General features: G+C 44.1%; 1 protein-coding gene and 1 pseudogene across 1 annotated transcript in view; both read left to right on the forward strand.

The window, feature by feature from the left end:
* UNC5D (unc-5 netrin receptor D) overlaps positions 1-19,572 on the forward strand; it is a 601,039-nt gene that overhangs the window by 373,653 nt on the left and 207,814 nt on the right. The window contains exon 4 of the mRNA XM_027122816.1: positions 3,028-3,131. Coding sequence (XP_026978617.1) covers positions 3,028-3,131 — 104 coding nt within the window. The remainder of the gene's footprint in view (positions 1-3,027; positions 3,132-19,572) is intronic.
* Positions 18,748-19,326, forward strand: LOC113628853 (C-Jun-amino-terminal kinase-interacting protein 3 pseudogene; annotated as a pseudogene).

A 19,572-nucleotide genomic window follows, 5' to 3' on the forward strand; every position in this document is an offset into this window, starting at 1 on the left:
ACCCGAAAACTATACATTTTGTTACCTTTTCCGTTTCTAGTGAGCCAAGAAAGGAAACAGAAGATAAAATAGAAATAGTATAAGACAAAATAGAAATTCATGCTGTTCATTTTCTGTGCTTCATTTGGGTGAATGCACATTATTTGGTGTTATCAAAACTGCAGTCATCATGTAGCAACACTGGATAAGACTTCCTTTAGAAAACAAAGCAATCAAAGAAAAGAAAAACGTGGCAAACCAACCAAACAAAATTAACCACAAAAACACAACCCTTTCTTTCCATTAACAAACTGATGTGTCATGTAAGAGTCGCTCACACTCTCCAATAGATTCATTTCAATACAGAGTCATCCCCCTTATCCGTGGTTTCAGTTACCCATGGTCAGCCTTACTCTGAAAATATTAAATGGAAAATTCCAGAAATAATTCATAAGTTTTAAGTCACATGCCATTCTGAGAAGCATGATGAAATCTCATGCCATCCAACTATATCCTGCCCAGGACAAGAATCATCCCTTTGTCCACAGTAAACCGCCCATTCATCTCTAAGTAACCATCTCGGTTATCACATTAACTGTCCTGGTATCACAGTACTTGAGTTTAAGTAACCCTTCTTTTAATTGATAATGGCCCCAAAGTGCAAGGGTGGTAATGCTGGAAATTCGTATATGTCAAACAGGTGCTGAAAAGTGCTTTCTTTAAGTGAAAAAGTGAAAATTCTTGACTTAAAAAAGAAAGAAAAAATTTTATGCTGAGGTTGCTAAGACCTATAGTAAGCACAAATCTTGTATCCGTGAAATTGTTAGAAGGAAAATGAAATTCATGCTAGTTTTGCCGTCATACCCCATAATGGCCAGAACACATGATGAGTACTTCGTTAAGGTGGAAAAGCATTAAATTTGTACAACAAGATATTTTGAGAGAGAGATTACATTCACATAACTTTTATTACAGTATATTGTTTTGTTTTGTTGCGGTACGCGGGCCTCTCACCGCTGTGGCCTCTCCCGTCGCGGAGCACAGACTCTGGACGCACAGGCTCAGCGGCCATGGCTCACGGGCCCAGCCGCTCCGCGGCATGTGGGATCTTCCCGGACCGGGGCACGAACCCGTGTCCCCTGCATCGGCAGGCAGACTCTCAACCACTGCGCCACCAGGGAAGCCCCTACAGTATATTGTTTTAATTGTTCTATTTTATTATTAGTATTGTTGATCTCTTACTGTGCCTAATTTATAAATTGAACTTTATCATAGGAATAAACAATATATATAGGATTTGGTACTATCTGTGGTTTCAGGCTTCCACTGGGGTTCTTGGAATGTATCCTCCATGGATAAAGGGGGGTTACTATAGTCCTGATGACTATATTGGTCATACAGAAAGGGGATTTCTGACTCAAGGATCCCTTGGGGGAGAGCAAAGCAGAATTTGTGTTCACGTTTTGCAGGAAATGTGAGATTTTTCATTCTGGGGGTTATTCACATTTTCATCACTTGTAATTTTGTCATCAGTCTTGTGAACTTCCTCACACTTGAGAGTCAGAAATTCTGAATCGTAAAGGCTGTGGCAGTTTACAGATCTCCAGTAGAAGGAAGCTTGGCTTTCCAATTTGGGGGACAGCAGAGAAATGGGAAAATAGATCCTGCCGCCTGCCTACAGTGTGAGTCCTTGTAAGATCCTTTGCTTCCAGGATACTCCCGAAGATCTCCGAATAGACAGCAGTACTGACAGAAGACGGCAGTTGCCGCTGGAAGGGAAAACATTAATAGTAAAATTCTGAAGAAAGTGAATACGTGGATCGCTGTTCTTTTTAATCATGGCGTGTTTTTGACTTGCTAAAAGCAAGTTTAATGTATTTATACAATTTATAAAGATGTAACTGAGTCTGAAGCTCTGCTCTTTCCAGAGAACATATTTCACGTTATTGTAAGCACTAAAGAAAATTAAATCAATAAATCCACAGCCTGTAATTTGAGATCCTCGATTGAAGAAAAATACGTTGTCCGGGAGGGAGGGGGAAATCTTCGAAAGACTTGTAAAACTGTCTTCGCTCCACCAGCCCAGGCCTTCAAGTGCCAGTGGGAATTAAGCTCGTGCTGTAAAATTATAGAAGTGTTGTTATGGCACCTCAAAAAGAAGCAAAGGCCAACTCCCACTCTTGCTAATGAAGCATATGCTTAAGTGGAAAGCTGTGCCAATGATGCTCTTTCTCTCTTTCGAACTGGCCCTGTATCCTTTTCCCGGAGAAAGCTTTGCTGGTGAGCAGTCAGGTACTGATGTCCAGACACTTGGTGAATTTTTCCCCATCACTGGCACTAATACTCTCCGTGACCACTGGCAAGCCAATTAACCTCTCCAAGTGTCACCCTTCCGTGTGTAAAAGGTTAATGGTGCAGCTTGTTTGGAAAGAGCCTGGAGCCTTCCATGAAACGCACTGCATGGATACCCAGCATTGCCGTTGGACTGGAGGGTGTTGTGTTTTTTACTTATATGTTTGGTTGGATAGGTTATAGATTTTGTTGTGGTTGAACGTTGCCTCTTCTCCCTGGTTACAAATAAAAGACTAATAGGTAATCTCACTCTATTACCATCTTCTAGAGCTCCCTAGAGGGTTAAGGGAATGGCAGAGGTTACAGGTTAATAATGCATTCTTTAGTTAATAAAAAAAAAAAATCACGTGCATCTCAACTGCATAATAGCTGTGGATGGCAAGTTATTAGGCCAAGTGATGTATCAGATACTAAGTAGGTAATGCTGGCAAAGACTCATGAAATAATGAGGTTTTTCCTTTTCCTGCTCCCCCAGTAAATCTTTTATCCTTCGTCTCAGTATAGAACATTAGGGACAGTTTTGTTAAGATTTCTTTCTTAACAAAGATGCTTGTGAATATTTAGGAACCCCTGAAACCAGTGACTTGTGTGTGTATCTAGGTTGTGACGTTCAGCTCACTATTTTATAATCTTCGGAGGAAATGTGGATCCTACTGGCCCCAGAGCAAAGTGTCATATCTTTCACCTTCTTTGCAGATTTACGGAAAAACTTCGAGCAAGACCCGCAGGGAAGGGAGGTTCCCATCGAAGGCATGATCGTGCTGCACTGCCGCCCGCCTGAGGGAGTTCCTGCTGCCGAGGTAAGACCAGGCCTGTTCCCGAGAGGGAGGGCCCGAGTCCTGTGTGCTACAGGTGATGAAAGCCAGCCTGGGTATGGCCTTGGTGCTGCCTGGCCCCAACTGCTAAAGATGGTGAAGAGACTGTTGGAAATAAGTTGGAAGAGGAAATTGTGTCTCCTCTAATTTCTTGTTGGCACAGGCTCTTGCTAGGCAGCCCGGGTAGGATGTGTTCTGTGCCTTTGCTTTTGGGGACCTCAGTGGGACAGGCAGCATCTTCTGTGTCCTCCATCTGACCTTGGCTTCTGGATCAATCTAATAGGCAAATTCACGTGAAAAAGTGCAGAGAGAAGGAGGTCAGGCCCTAGTGCCAAGTTTCATGGGTGTCTGCACTTACTCATCCTTTATTTGCTTACGGGACAAACATTCCAGGAGTTTTTGTTGTGTTTTAGGTGCTGTGCTGGCATGAGGGATACAAGAAGTGTTGAAGCCACAGGTCTCTGATCAGTTATCCATTGTTCACAGTGAGGCTGCAGGAATCCAGAGTCACTGTGGTTTTTGCTCCTTGTTTTCTAGAAACTTCTATCATATGGTTAGAATATAATTATTAGTAATAACACATTGTGGTAGTAGAGATGGTGTCCTTTCAGTCGCTATTAAAAGAGGTTCTCATGGATTAGTAATATGGTTATTAAGGCAGTATTGTGCGGGGGTACTCAGAAGTATAAAGAATGCTTGGTAGAATCCTGTGTTTATAAATGTAGGCTTGAGTCAAGCAGTTGATAGGCCAGCTGTGGCTTCTCTCTGGGAAGCTAGGAAACTGGCCGAAGAGCCGTCGTTTAGTCACTGAGAAGTAGAGATATTTAAAAAACAAAAAACAACAAAAAAGGATCCGTTGCCTCGCCTTTTAGCAAACATTGCTATGGGATTTTGCATTTGGAAGGACAAAGGAGTCGAAAGTGTCAAAGGGAATGAAAAAACATACACACTTGCCAATCTAGACAGGAAGCCTGCAGGGTGGACACTGTTCAAAACTCAAATGCTTCCCTGAAATGAAGTAAACGGACTTGAAAATTAAAGTGAACATTCCATGCCTGATGTGAAATGATGAGAAAGGAAAATGCTTCTTTTTAGATTTGTATTGGGTTGGCTAAAAAGTTCGTTTGGGTTCTGTATGGAGAGTGTGCCCTGGATTCCCGAGCAGGGGGACAGGCAGCAGGGCGTTAGTGCCCAGGTGAATGTCAATCTCGTTGAGGACGCCCCATGTGCTCCTGGGAGTCTGACTTGGGTACCAGCAGTTTGCTGTAGTCACCACCGTCTCTCATAACCAGGCTTCCTTCCAGGCCTGGGCTGGGTCACTCTGTCAACTTTGCCAGCATCAGAGAGGAGTGAAGACGGAAGGAAGGTCATGGTTTTATTAGCTGTCCTGTGGGAACCGAACATTCTCTAGATGTCTAGAAATTAATTTTTACAGCTGGAGGAGAACTTAGATATTTCCCTGGCACAGCCTTTGCAGTTTAGAGGCAAGAAAACTGATGCTCAGACGCGAGCCCCACCAAAGGTCTTGCACCTGTTTAAGTGGTAACTGTTCGGTCTTCCAAAAGATCCCCAGAGCACTCAGAGTAAGAGTCTATTGTATTTTGGCACCTTATGTGGTCCAGCATAACCTAGCCTGCTTTTGCCTCTGACCTCATCTTCTGCTCCTTCGCTTCTGACCCTGCTATAGCCACACTGGCCTCCTCACGCTTCCTCAGCTGCACCGGCCATGCAACTGCCCCAGGGCCTTTGCACATGCTGGCCCCTCTGCTAGAACACTCTTCCCCAGTTATTACATCGATTCATCCCTTCCTTCAGGGCTTGCTTAGGTATCACCTGCTCAGTGAGGCCTGCTCAGGGCACTCTGATGAAAATGTCACTTCCCTATCCTATGTGTGTACTTACAAGCCCCTTTCTCTGCTTTATATTAACTCAGCTCTTAGCACAAACATACTGTATGTATTTGGCTTATTTTCCGTCTATTAGAACTTAGGCTCCATGAGGGGAATTTTGTTCATTTTTTATTGCTGTATCCCCAGAACATAAAACAGTGCTTTTCACATCCAGGTGTTCAATAAATATCTGTTGAATATGAATGAAAAATTGTTTCCTGCCTTTATTCCTGAATATTTGAGCTTGTACCAGGACTAGCCCCAGACTAAACTGTGAAATCCACTAGACTCTTGTTTTTCTCCTATTCTGGTACTAGAAAATGGGTAAGACCTTCTTCACTCGGTCTTTGAAGACATAAGTAGAAACAAAGAACAAAGGAGAGAAGGGTAGAGAATGTGCAGTCTGGAAAAGTATATAGAATAATAGCCAAAGGGGAAAATAAAACTTGGTGTGTACATGCGTGCAGGAGTGTGTACACAGGCATGCACACCCACACACGCACATTGAAGCATCTTCCCAGAGGCTGTAAGGATTTAGGAATTCTAAGGACTCTGAGGCTCTCTGGGGCCATGGTCGGGAGGGAGGAGCCCTGTGTGGAAAGGGGTTAGCCTCTAGGAAGTAAGCAGCCTTCCTAGCTGTTCACCTACCTGGGAAAAGCTGAACTTGGGTTGAAGTTGAAGCAGCTCTTCGGACATCCCTCTGAAGGTTTCTTGCCCCAGCACCCTGTTCTTGAAGGCAAATGAGTCGTGCCTATTGGCTCAATTCATTTTCCGTCTTTATTTGCTTCTCATCTGCTTTTCAGCTGTAACCACGGGAGCAGATCAGGATGTGAAAAGCTTCCGATAGTAGACACATTACTACAGACAGTTCACATGGTATTCTTGTCTCTGTATCTCCATGTGTCTGAATTTTCCTCTTCTTATAAGGACATGAATTATTGGATTAGGGCCGACCTCAGCCCAGTAAGGCCTCGTGTTAATGTTCTGGGTCACAGTACACCCTTTTCCGAGTAAGGTCACGTGCACAGTGTACGTGTGGACATGAAATTTGGAAGGGGGCCACTCTTGAACTCAGTCCACTCCCCATTCCCCTTTTGACATCACATCACTCTTATTTTTAGGCATGTAGATGTCATTAGAAATAAATTTCAGAGCCAGGCTGGCTGAAAGTCAATAGAGGGCCATTTCAAGGAGCAGCTGTGGCTGGAGGATGGTTTAAAACAGAAATTCTGAGCTGAGGTGGGAGGTGGAGGAGAAAGCTTTGTTTTCTACATTTTGTATTATAGATGAAAATAGAGAGTGTTTCAGCTACACTGTGGGTTAATGGCTATTGTGGGCCCCTAACAAGCTTTTTATAGCATTATCTTAAGGCGGGAAAGCATCTGGGTTCCAAACACTTGAGTTACTTTGAAATTTCACTTATTTGTGAGTTGGATACTACCTATATCTGTGCACCAATATTTACAGCTGTTTTAGTTTCAGCAATAGCTTACACACTAGTTATTACCACCAACATCTGTGTTTTTGTTGAAGGGAAGGCAGACCCAGAGAAGAAAGCTGTGAGAGAGACAGACACAGAGAGGGAAGGAAGGTGAAAATGTTCATACCTTCCACGGTCGGGGTCTCGCAGGGTGGAGATGTCTGCCAGTGCCTGTCGTGGGGTCTTCAGGTCTCAAAGAGTGTTTTTGTGCTTACTGACCTCATAGTCGTGCGAGGAACCTACAGTAATGACTCTTCGGAATGGCAGGAACTGGGAACTGTGCTTGGAAATTGATTAGTTGTGAAATTGTCACTGTGAAATAGCATCAGTCAGAGTTATCTTCCCTGAGCAGACGGTGTTCCACCGTCTCCACTGCACCACTGGTTCCCTTCCTGCCCACCTCCTGTGGGACCCAAGGGGTCATCAGTAGAAGGAGTTGTGGCTGGCAGGGCTACTGATGTACCAGCTGTACCTGCAGTGGCATAGGAGGTGGAGGTCTCCTACTTGGCACATTGAAAGGAACCTCGGGGGCAAGTCTTACTTTCACAAGACATACACGATTGCCTTCTCTCTGCAAGGTAGAACTTACTTGGCAATTAACTAACTCCATCTATATGACCAGAGAAGGTAGTTTGTATAAGAACAGAAAGAGCTACCATTTATGGAGTCTCTCCGTGGGCCAGGCACTGTGTTTAGCAGTTTCTCTATGTTATTTCATTTAATTTGCAGAAGACTGCTGTGAGATGCTAGAAAGCTATTGGTACTTTTCGTCCATCTTACAGAACTTGTCCAAGCTCCCAGATCACCAAGAAGCCAATTGAACCTTAAAGCTCAGATCTTTCTTTTCTTTGATAGTTTATGTTTCTTTTTAGTGAGATGGTGGGTTTAGTTGGTTTCCCCCAAAGCCTTTATGAAGCTTGGGAGCCCCTAGGCCAGTGATGGCATACCTGCTTGTTCTGCTGCCTGACATTCCACCCACCCTTAGACATAGAGTTTTTTGTTTAAAATCTCTTCTAGCTAATTTGCTAATCCTAAATCTGCTATAAATGCTGTGTTTCTTTGTTTGAAATAGGTAATCTGGTGATAAAACTAAGAACAGAACACTGAGAGAAAATAGAGGCTTTGGGAGCTGAGGAAACAAGCAGCCTGGAGCAGGGCCGCTGTGGAGTCTCTGTGCTCCCAAGGACCAGGAACCTGGGTTGGGTGCTGTCTTAGCGAATGAGAAGTACTGAATGTCTGCAGTTCCAGAAAGGGTGCCTTGGAGGGGAAGAAAAGGGGGCATATGAAGGGGAGAGGATAAGGGTAATCTCTACTCTCATTACAGTTTTCCCCACATTTGGCCATGGCCCCGACAGATCTCCTTGTCGTAAAGGGCCCTGGATATATTCTGATGAGCACATACTCATGTCTGTATCCCAGGGCTCTCTCTCCTGGGATACAGCCATGGCGTCTGGAAATGGTCGAAAGGGAACTGAGGATCGTTAGTGTGGCATCGCGGGGGGAAAGTATGAACTTCAGAGTCGAACGGACTGGGGTTCAACACTGACTAGCACTTCCTAACTTCTAGGACCTACAGCAGTACTAGCCACCCTGAACCTCAGAGTCCTCATCTGAAAATAGGAAAAGTACTTTTCCTGTAGGATTGCTCAAACCAAAGAAGAAGGAAACCCGAGAATTTGCAGAGCATCTAACACAGTTTCTAACACTAAATAAATAGTAGAGATTATTGTGACTTCTTTTCTTCCTCCTTTTCTAAAGCATCATGAGCCTTTGATTCTCAGAGGAAGATGTAGGGCTCCGTATGGTTGGGGATCCGGATTAAAGCCGAAAACGCTTGCAATTTCTAACACATTCTGAGCCCCATGAAGAAGGTTGCTGCTAAGACCATCCCTGGTCACCGTGGGCTCCCCAGCCTGTGCCCTTTGTTCTTGCCTTTGAAGCTCATCACAGGTTGAAGGCACCATAAAGTTTCCTGCTTTCCTCTCTTGTAATCTTGTGCGTGGAGGAAATAAAAGGTTATTTATAGAAGCTGGTGACTATCAATGTTTTTCACCTTGCTTATCCCATGAAAGAGTCTTATGAATGGCATTATTGTTACTGAAAACACTTTTTGAAAAACGGTATAGGAACTCGGAGGTTCTCACCAGACTCATATAGACACAGGTTTGATGAAATAATTGGTCGTACACTTTTCCTAAAATACCTGAAATGTGAACAGATGATAATTCAAGCTTTTCTAAATGCTGTGAGCTCATCCTGTCACTAGATGTATTCGAACATATTCGTTACTACAGTTGCTTTTAACCTTAACCTTGGGGCAGTTCTAACTAAAGATGGAAGCTTTTTAGTGTTTGACACCATTGTTTAGCGAAAACCAATTTGCTCTTTTCAAAACAATTCATTATCCCACGCTGCACTTTTTTATACTCCCCAGTTAAATGGAAAATCTATCTTTCATAAAAGTTAGAAATTATGTCCAATGAAAATCCGACATTTTAATGCTTTTCCACAGATTAAAATTGTAGAGTTCTCAATAAACCCTGATTTACTGATGTTGGTTGTAAAATGGTTATTGCTGTTAATAAAGTCTGTAAATCTTAACAGGTTATGTTTGCTTTGGACAATAAAACTTGCCCTAAAGGCTTAGTATCTAAGGCTAATTCTGCACACATCAAGGGAAACAGCCTCCTCAAAATCATTTAGTGTCTGAGAATTAAAGCCCAAAGCCAAGCAACTGACAGATTCTAGCCTTGAGCCACTGCATGCCGGGCAATCTTCTTGTTTTTATCTCTTGAAGGAGTCAAGACGGTGCTGGAATTAGAAAGGTCAAGAAGGTCAAGGGCCATGTCTTGGCTATTGTGAATAGTGCTGCTGTGAATATACGGGTGCATGTTATTTTCTTGCATTATAGTTTTGTCCAGATATGTACCCAGGAGGGAGATTGCTGGATCATGTGGCAACTCTGTTTTTAGTTTTTTGAGGAACCTCCATACTATTTTCCATAGCGAATGGATAAAGAAATTGTGGTACATATATGCAATGGAACACTACTCAGCCATAAAAAAGAATGAAATCATGCCATTTGCAGCAACATGAGATTATCATACTAAGTGAAGTAAGTCAGATGGAGAAAGACAAATTCCATATGGTATCACTTACCTATGGAATCTAAAAGATGACACAAATGAAGTTATCTACGAAACAGAAACAGACTCACAGACATGGAGAACAGACTTGTGGTTGCCAGGCGGGGAGGGGTGGGGGAGGAATGGATTGGGAGTTTGGGGTTAGCAGATGCAAACTATTATATAGAGAATGGGTAAACTACAAGGTCCTACTGTATAGCACAGGGAACTATATTCAATATCCTGTGATAAACCATGATGGAAAAGAATACGAAAAAAGAATGTGTATATATGTATAACTGAATCACTTTGCTCTACAGCAGCAATTAACAACATTGTAAATCAACTATACTTCAGTTTAAAAAAGTAATTTAAAAAAAAGGTCAAGAGCCTTAGTCAATGTAGTGTGAGCTTGGAGAAGGTTCCCTTCTCTCTGCTGGCCACCGAGTGGGCTTCGGCGTTCTTGTGTAAAAAGGGGAGGTCCCAGGAGCGGAATGAAAAAATGTATTTTCTGTTTTATAAAGTGTGTCAGAATCACACACGTGTTAGAAGCCAAATTATTGGGGGTGGGGGAAGTTTAAGGGAAGATGATCATTCTCCTTCCGGATGCCCACGTGGAAATGAAAGTTTGTTAAAGAAGCTCTGTTAGTCTTGGTAGACTTGGTGGACGTTTGTCCTAGTTTCTCATGTTTAGGCAATTTCTTTTTAAGTCTTACCTCCCTAAGGTAAAAGCTGAAAAACGAATTTTCTAGTCTTCTTTGTGGTTCGGCCCACTCATCAGGTGTTCTCACCCAAGATGGGATGGAGAAACGAGCAATGTGAGGTGGTACCTGTACGGAAATGCTTCTCTGGAGGGGATGGTGGTGGCGGAGATGCCCAGCTCCTAGGGGCAGCCAGAAGAACTGGCATCTCTCTCTCCCAGGTCTCATGGTTGCGAGCCGTGTCAGCGCCATGGTTTTTGAACTGTGAGGGTGTTGCTAGGCGACCGTCCCTTTCCCTACGATGTGGTTGGTCGTTGTTCCTGGCTACTTGGCAGCCCGGTTGGGCTTTTTGGCCCTCCTGGAGGTTCCGGGCGCTGCTAATCTTCTTTCATAAAGTCTTTTCCTGACTAAACAAGCCAGAGCAGAGTTCGTTGCTAGCAATCAAGAATCCTGAGCATGACAGTGCTTGCGCCCTGTCTTACTCTTTCAAGGATGCCTTTGACGAATATCTGAGAGTGGCCATTGGAACCAAGCGAGTCACTGTAAGCTAAAGGCTGTCTGTGGGCTGTGATCTCTCTCTTTTTTTTTTTAATCTATAAAATAAGGAGAGGGGCTAGACTCCCCCTAAGGTCCCTTTCGTATCTCTCATTATTCCTGATGTATGAACAGTAGGATCTGCATTATATCTCTGACTTGTTTTTTTTAATAAACTTATTAATTAATTAATTTATTTTTGGCTGTGTTGGGTCTTCGTTTCTGTGCGAGGGCTTTCTCTAGTTGCGGCAAGTGGGGCCACTCTTCATTGCAGTGCACGGGCCTCTCACTATCGCGCCTCTCTTGTTGCGGAGCACAGGCTCCAGACGCGCAGGCTCAGTAGTTGTGGCTCACGGGCCTAGTTGCTCCGCGGCATGTGGGATCTTCCCAGACCAGAACCCGAACCCGTGTCCCCTGCATCGGCAGGCGGACTCTCAACCACTGCGCCACCAGGGAAGCCCCCTGACTTGTTTTAATAATTCTGCGAGACTGGTGCCAGACAGTTTTCAAGTCAGAAGCCTTTTCCCCTTCTTCCCTGTGAGGGTATTCTTAAAGGTTCGTTTGTTTCAAATGTGTTCATCACCATAAAACCCAGGAGAGCATCTTATGACATTGAACTATTTCATACAAGAGTCACTAGACTATTATGTTTAACCTCAAGCAGACAGACTATGAAATGAGGACTGTATTTAAAAAGCAGACTCTTAATAATCCACTGGAGAAATGTTGAGATGCCCACGTTCTGAAGCGGTGGACCTCAGGTATAAATAATTAATTTGGTACAGCCAAAGCAGAGAGCGAATGTCTAATAGTCCAGATAAACTTTGCTTTGAGGAGACTGACAATGAAGACCTTTACAGAAAGTGACATTTGATTGGAATGTATAATATTGTAACAGAAACCTAATGGACTCTTAGAAAAGGGACTGTTGAATTGTTTATGCTAGTAATTAAGTGCCCGTAAATTACTTCTCTAAAAACATTCCTGCAAAAAGAAATTTGCTATCTTAAGAGAGATGGGAAAATGAGGTTAATATCAGTTATTTGAAAAGTGAATGTCTACAGCCCAAATACCCTCATCATTAATACTGGTCCTTAAGTAAATCTTATTAATGGACCAACTTTTACCACATCCTGATCTGAGAAGCTCTGGTTCCTTACCGAGGAAGAAAAGAAGCCATCTAAAGCTCCTGATTCGTATTTATTTTCTTTTTTCTTCTTGTTCTGTATTCCTGGAGTGGGGGGAGGGGCGAAACATGGAAGATAGAATTACATTTTTCAAAGCCAAGGGTAGAGACACACAATGAGATGACAAAGGTAATGTAGTTACTGGTCTTGCCGCCTCTTAACTTTTTTTTCTACATTCTTCTAGGTCAGCGTCACACGCTCAGCTTGCCTTCTTTCCAAGCGCTACTCTCTGGCTGTATTATTTACAGTCCTCTCTCTGTGTCCGCGTAACCATTTCTCTTTGGAAGGTCCTTGACATCCTCCATCTGTCTGTCATTTTCACAGTCTGGGAGGATCTGTACTAACCCAGCCAATCTCTGATTTCCTTCCTGGCCGTCCCAGGTGACACTCATTTTTCTTTCTTAGAAACACCTAATTTAATTGGTGTGGCCTGCTCAAGTAAGGACCGCAGTTTCTCCCTTTCTCTAAACACTTTTATTTTTTTATTTTTAAATTTTTATTGGATATAGTTGATTTACAATGTTGTTAGTTTCAGGTGTACAGCAAAGTGAATCAGTTATACATATACATATATCCACCCTTTTTTAGATTCTTTTCCCATATAGGTCATTACAGAGTATTGAGTAGCATTCCCTGTGCTATACAGCAGGTCCTTATTAGTTACCTATTTTATATATAAATAGTAGTGTAGGTATGTCAATCCCAGTCTCCCAATTTATCCCTCACCCACCTTATCCCCTGATAACCGTAAGTTTGTCTTCTATATCTGTAACTCTATTTCTAATATTATTTTATTTTTTTGCCATGCCACACAATTTGTGGGATTTTAATTCCCCAACCAGGGATTAAACCTGGGCCCTCGGCAGTGAGAGTGCAGAGTCCTGACCACTGGACTACAAGGGAATTCCCTAAACTCTTCCTTTCTTTCTCTTTTTCTCTTTCTCTGTCTCTTTTTCTCTTTCTCCCTTTTTCTCTCTGTCTCTCTTTCTCTCTGTCTCTCTCTCCCTCTCTCTCCCTCTCTCTCCCTCTCTCTCTCTCTCTCCCCCTCTCCCTCTCTCCCTCTCCCTCCCTCCCTCCCTCTCTCCCTCCCTCCCTCCCTCCCTCCCTCCCTCTCCCTCCCCCTCCCTCCTTTCTTTCCTCCCTCCTTTCTTTCCTTCCTTCTTTCCTGTGTTGCGTCTTAGTTGCTGCGCGGGCTTTCTCTAATTGCAGCAAGCGGCAGCTACTCTTCATTGTGGTGCACGGGCTTCTCATTGCAGTGGCTTCTCTTTGTTGCAGAGCATGGGCTCTAGGCGCGTGGGCTCAGTAGTTGTGGCTCATGGGCTCTAGAGCTTAGGCTCAGTAGTTGTGGTGCACGGGCTTAGTTGCTCTGCAGCATGTGGGATCTTCCCGGACCAGAGCTCGAACCCATGTCCCCTGCATTGGCAGGCGGATTCTTAACCACTGCACCACCAGGGAAGCCCCTTCCAAAACACTTTTATAGCGTAATGCTATGAGCACTTTTTTTGTTTGTTTTCTTTTTTTTCCCCCCTTACCTCTTGTATTTAAATTCTATGACTGTATGTCATATTTCCTCAAGCTAATTCCCTTCAGGATAGGAAATGCAAATGATACCTTTCAGTATCCTTTTCCACCCCATCCCTCCCACCTCCCACCTTAGCAGATAACACCTAGGCTTCTGGGAATAGTCTGGAAGCCTCTATGTCTTAGTGGTATACATAACAATAAACTGTTAAATTCAAATGATCACTTTCAGATTTACAAAGATTTTCATATATATTGACTCGTTTGGTCCTTAAAGCTACCATGTGTGGGCAGCCAAATATGGCAGTATCTGTGTTTTACAGCATCATTGATTCCATCTATAACTTCATCGAGAAACTGCTCTGTTGCTAACATTTCATTGCATTTGCACTCCATGCCAGGCACTGTTCGCTGAATTCTCACAGCAACTTTCTGAGGTAGGTGACAATTACATGCCAGTTTTCTAAATAAGGAAACTGAGGCACAGAATAATTAAGCAGCTTACTCAAGGGCACAGTTACTGAATGATTAAGCCAATCGTTGAATCCAGACAGCCTGGCTTCCGAGCCTGTTCTCTTAAACTCGACCTGATGAAGCTTCTTTATGTGTTGGACGTTGTATGCTGAGCACAAGCTGAGTAAGATAAGAAGCCCGTCCTTTGCTCGCCCACCATCTTATTTCATGCATATGCAGCTAAGAGTATGGACACAAGATAATGGCATAAGTGAATGCATATGTGTATATGCACACACACGCAAGCCTACTGCTTTTCCTCAATTTCTTTTTTTAAACTTATTTCATTGAAGTATAGTTGATTTATAATGTAGTGTTACTTTCTGCCGTATAGCACAATGATTCCGTTATACATATATATATACACACACGTTCTTTTTCATATTCCTTTCCATTATGGTTTTTCACAGGTTATTGAACAGTGTTTACTGTGCTATACAGTAGGACCTTGTTGTTTATCCATCCTATATATAATAGTTTGTATCTTCTAACCCCAGACTCCCAATCCATCTGTCCCCCACCCCTCTCCCCCCTTGGCAGCCACAATGTCTGTGAGTCTGTTTCTGTTTCGTAGATAAGTTCATCTGTGTCATATTTTAGATTCCACGTCTAAGTGATATCGTACGGTTTCCTCCCTTTCTTTACTCTTGGCTGTGATTCCAGGGCTGAGCCTTACTGTTCCCCAATTGCAATGAAACCCCATCATTCAATGGCCTTGGAATCTGCCTTGTTTTCAAGTCCCAGAGATGCACTGGCAGAGTTGCTTAGTGCCAGTGACCACTTTGAACAAACTTTGATGGGATGCAGAATATCTCTTTATCCTCCGCCCTCTCTTCCCCTCCTCTTTTTTTTCCTCCGGCAGAAAATTACATGCTTTATCCTTTCAAAATATAAAACTTTTGTATTGTGCTTAAGGTTTCTCAAATTGGGAGCACAAACAAACAGATCAAGAGGGAAGGCAGTGTGGAGGAAAATACGAGAAGGTCAGCAGTCAATCAATCAGTAGTAAACATAGAAAGAAAAACACATAAGAAAAGGAAATGCGTAATTTCTGAGTTAACATAGCGAAGGTGTAGAGCGATTTCTCTGTCCTGTGCCACCTTACACAGTTTAGCGGCCATAAACAGTCTTTATGTCTTGAATCATACAGACGTAAAAGCAGTCTGGGAGGCTTCCACATAAAGAGCTGCCGTTCTGTAATTCAGCAGTAATGCTCCATGAATCAAGAACTCCGTCCTGATCCTGCTGAGGGAGCGTGGATTTTAATGCTTCTCTGAAGCACACCACATGCCATCCTGATACACTTAGCAAATGTAGACTGCCTTTGTTTTTTAGGCAGAACTTATTCGAAAAGAAACCACCAACCAGTGCCATCACAGCTTCTCCTGGTAATCCTCTGCTGTGACTCCCGAATTCTGATGGCTACCTGTCTGGTCTCTTGGGGAAGAAATGCCGCCTTCTCTAATGCCTTTTGTTTTTAGTTAACTTTGGGCAACTGAAAGGTACACCAGCACCCTGCATGATTTTTCACGTAACTGCTAGTCAAATAGAGTGTGCCCGTTTCTCCTTCGTGGGGTCATTAGAGACCCACAGAATAAGCACCTGCCTCCGGGTACTGTGGAGATACGCCCAGCTCATCTTATGACAAGTTAGCTTCAGATCCAGAATTTGTGTCTGTTTCAAGAACCCTAGATGGCCTCTTTCATCGCCCTGTACAGCTCTCACGCTTGTTCGCTCTGTAAAATCTTAAGAAGCTGTGATCTTCCCACGGAGCCACCTGAGATTCAGCGCAGTAAGTACATTGAGTGCAAGAGCGACTCCATGAAACTCCCAGAGCTTTAGCTGGTGCAAGTCACAGTGGCTTCCACACCCTAAAGGACAGGCCTGCCACTCTAGCTTAGCATAGCTCACATCTGCATAGAACTCCAATTCACTTGCCTCTGTCAGTTAAGCTTCCAAGAAAAAACATCCAGCGTTCAGAGCTGAACAGCTGATCATCCCCTGCTGTGGTGACTTTTGATTTAAATATAACGGAGTCTGCCTTGGCTAGGGCTTAACGGAATTGGAACTGTTCTTTTAATTGTTGTTTCAGTCTTGCCTTACAGACATGACTGTCAGTCATCCCAACAGGTTCTCTGTCTAGATGTGCTCGTTCATCATGTGTGAGAGCTGTCATCCTCCGTGCGCCACCAGCACTGGCCCCTGCTAGTTACAAGTGATGGTCTAAACATCGATTTCTGTGTGCAGGAAGTGTCAGATGATGATTCGTGTGCCAGCTCCACAGTAGCATTCGGAGATCACCTCTGGGAGGCAGCTGTGCCACAGCAGGGGAACAGAAGAGCAGATCTGCCTAATGCCACCCCAGCTGGACAGGAGCAGTCACTGGTACACAAGTTCTGTATGAGGCTAGGTGGTCCGTTTGACCTTTCCTTGTCATCTGTGTACTGCTTGAAATACCTTAGCTACCATATCCGTGTATGTTTGGAAGGAGTAGAGTATTACGTGGGAATGAACGTCATGCATTTGCCCGGAAAAATGTGCCTCCTGGATAGGCAGGGAACTCACATTCTCCTTTTTAATTAACTCATTCAAATAATCATTGATAGGAAGTGGCGCTGTAGAGGGGTGATGGTAATGGCAGATAAAGAAAAAAGGTAACAAAGCTAATGGGGAGAAAAGACCTCCAAGCAGATGGGAGCTGACAAATGCTGGATTGTGTGTATAGGTCATTTCACTCAGAGCCACGCTGTTAGAATCCTCACGAATGGCCGTGGTTGTTAGCTGCCCTACACTTGAGGACCACGTGCCCGGCCCTCTGCTAGGCACTTGCCATATGTCATCCTATTTCATTCTCACAGCTGAGTTAGGTACTGTTATCATTTTCACTTTACAGATGTGGAGATTGAGGCTTAAATTAAGTAACTTCCCCAAAGTTCCTGTGAGAGTGAGGGGCCTTAGTTCTCTTTGATTTCAAAGCCCACATCTTTAGACAACCCTATAGTGTCTTGCTGTTTAACCCTGTGCCCTGTGCTCGGTAAGCGAGGAAGTAGTGATTCCAGCAGAGCTGTATCTGATTCCCATGTTGGATCCTTTGTGTTATATCCCACGACCATCCCATTGGTGCTGGGTCAGCTTTGTTGTAACTGACACCAGAGCGTGATTTAAAGACAGCTCATGGACAGGTCTCTTGCTTGGTCTAATATAGCTTTAATCTGTCACTACTTCAATAGATGGCTTCTTTGCCTCAAGGCATACCCAGGAATGAGGCACAGTCTCTATTCCTGACCAGCCCAAGCATCCAATAAATGAAATGAGTATGTAAATAACTATCTAAAACAGAGTGTGCTACCTCTAATAATAGAACATTAATAAAATAGGAGGGACATGATTATTTCTTTTGGCCAGAGTGGTCAACCAAGACCTTGCCCAATGTAATTCCCATAGAGGTTTTTTTGTTTTTGGTTTTTTTTACATCTTTATTGGAGTATAATTGCTTTACAATGGTGTGTTAGTTTCTGCTTTATAACAAAGTGAATCAGTTATACATATACATATATCCCCATACCTCTTCCCTCTTGCGTCTCCCTCCCTCCCACCCTCCCTATCCCACCCCTCCAGGCGGTCACAAAGCACCGAGCTGATCTCCCTATGCTATGCAGCTGCTTCCCACTAGCTATCTACCTTACGTTTGGTAGTGTATATATGTCCATGCCTCTCTCTCGCTTTGTCACAGCTTACCCTTCCCCCTCCCCATATCCTCAAGTCCATTCTCTAGTAGGTCTGTGTCTTTATTCCTGTCTTACCCCTAGATTCTTCTTGACATTTTTTTCTTAAATTCCATATATATGTGTTAGCATATGGTATTTGTCTTTCTCTTTCTGACTTACTTCACTCTGTATGACAGACTCTAGGTCCATCCACCTCATTACAAATAGCTCAATTTCTCCCATAGAGGTTTTGAAGGATGAATAAGAGGTCACCATGGTAGAAAGTTACACAGAAAGCTCAAGGTGCAGGATCAGCTTGATTAAAAGCAGGCAGGTATCAAACAGCATGGTTGGCCAGGAAGCACAGTTAGTTTCTTTTTGAGAGACCGTAAAGGACACGGGGAAGAATCACTGAAGTGAAGACTGATGGAAAGCCTTGTTGGCCATCTAAAAAACTTTGATTTTTCTTCTTTTTTAAATTTTTAAAAAAATCTATTGAAGTATAGTTGATTTACAATATTGTATTAGTTTCCAAAATGCAAAATGATTTAGTTATACCTATATATGTGTATATTCACTTTTTCCCATTCCTTTCCATTATAGTTTATTACAACGTATTGAATATAGTTCCCTGTGCTGTAGAGTAAATCTTTGTTGTTTAGAAAAACTTGGCCTATTTGCTCACAGGGGATAGGGAGCCAGTGAAGGATTCGAATCAGAGAAGTGAGATGCCAGATTTATGTGTCTGTCTGTATTTTTCCATGTCCGTATATATTTTAGTTCAAGGACCCAATAGTTAGGTGGCAACAAGGAAGCGTGTAGGAAGTTGTAAATGTGTGTGTCTCTGTGTCATCATGGGAAGTGACTTTATGAAAATTCTGTATTTGTAAATAAGTAACTTCAAACTTGCAGAAAAGTCTCAAGAATGAGACCAAGATCGGTATCCGCTGGCGGCGGCGGTGGCCGCGATGATGGAGATCCAGACGGACAAGGGCGGCGCCGTGGTCGTGTACCAGGGCGACTACTGCTCTGGCTCGGTGCTGTCGGAGCGGGTGTCCATCTACTGCGAGTCCGAGCGCCTCATCCACGGCTGCACCGAGGAGGTGGTCAAGGAGCTGATGCCACTCGTGGTCAGCGTCCTCGAGCACTTGGACTCGGCGCTCAGCAAGAAGCAGAGGAGCACGAGGCGGCGCTGGAGCCGCTGTGCGAGGACGAGCTCACCTCTGCTCACCCAGTAGTAGCTGGAGAAGGTGCTGCGCAAGCAGGCCGAGGAGAAGTTTATCGAGTGTGAAGATGCCTTGGAACAAGAGAAGGAAGAGCAGCCGGAATTGAAGGCCAGAAACTCTGCAGATCAGATTTCCCGGCTGGAGGAGCCGGCCTCAGAGATGCAGGAGGAGTGCAACGTCCTGCACCAGCGGCACACCGAGGTGATCCAGACCTACGGGGAGCACATCGGGAGGTCCGAGATGCGGCAGGTCGCGGGGAGCAGCCAGACCGAGAGCACCCTGCCGGGGAGGAGGTAGAGCAGGAAGCCGGACGCCAGCGCCTGGTGCCCTCCCCCTAGAGGAGCCATGGTCCCCGGGCGTCAGGTCGGCGTGTGTGGCTTGAGTCGGGCTGTGTGGTGAGGACGGCGCCGAGCAGGTGGGGGGCTGGGATGGGCCTGCTGCGGGCCCGCAGGCCGACACGGAGACCCAGGGAAAACCGCGTCGTCCATCCCAATACCTGCAAGTTCCGTGTTTCTGAATTTGCCTACTCTGTAACTTTATTTG

The sequence above is a fragment of the Aethalodelphis obliquidens genome, unplaced genomic scaffold, assembly GCF_003676395.1.
Source record: "Aethalodelphis obliquidens isolate GAN/ISIS:26980383/991018 unplaced genomic scaffold, ASM367639v1 scaffold25, whole genome shotgun sequence".
Lineage (NCBI taxonomy): Eukaryota > Metazoa > Chordata > Mammalia > Artiodactyla > Delphinidae > Aethalodelphis > Aethalodelphis obliquidens.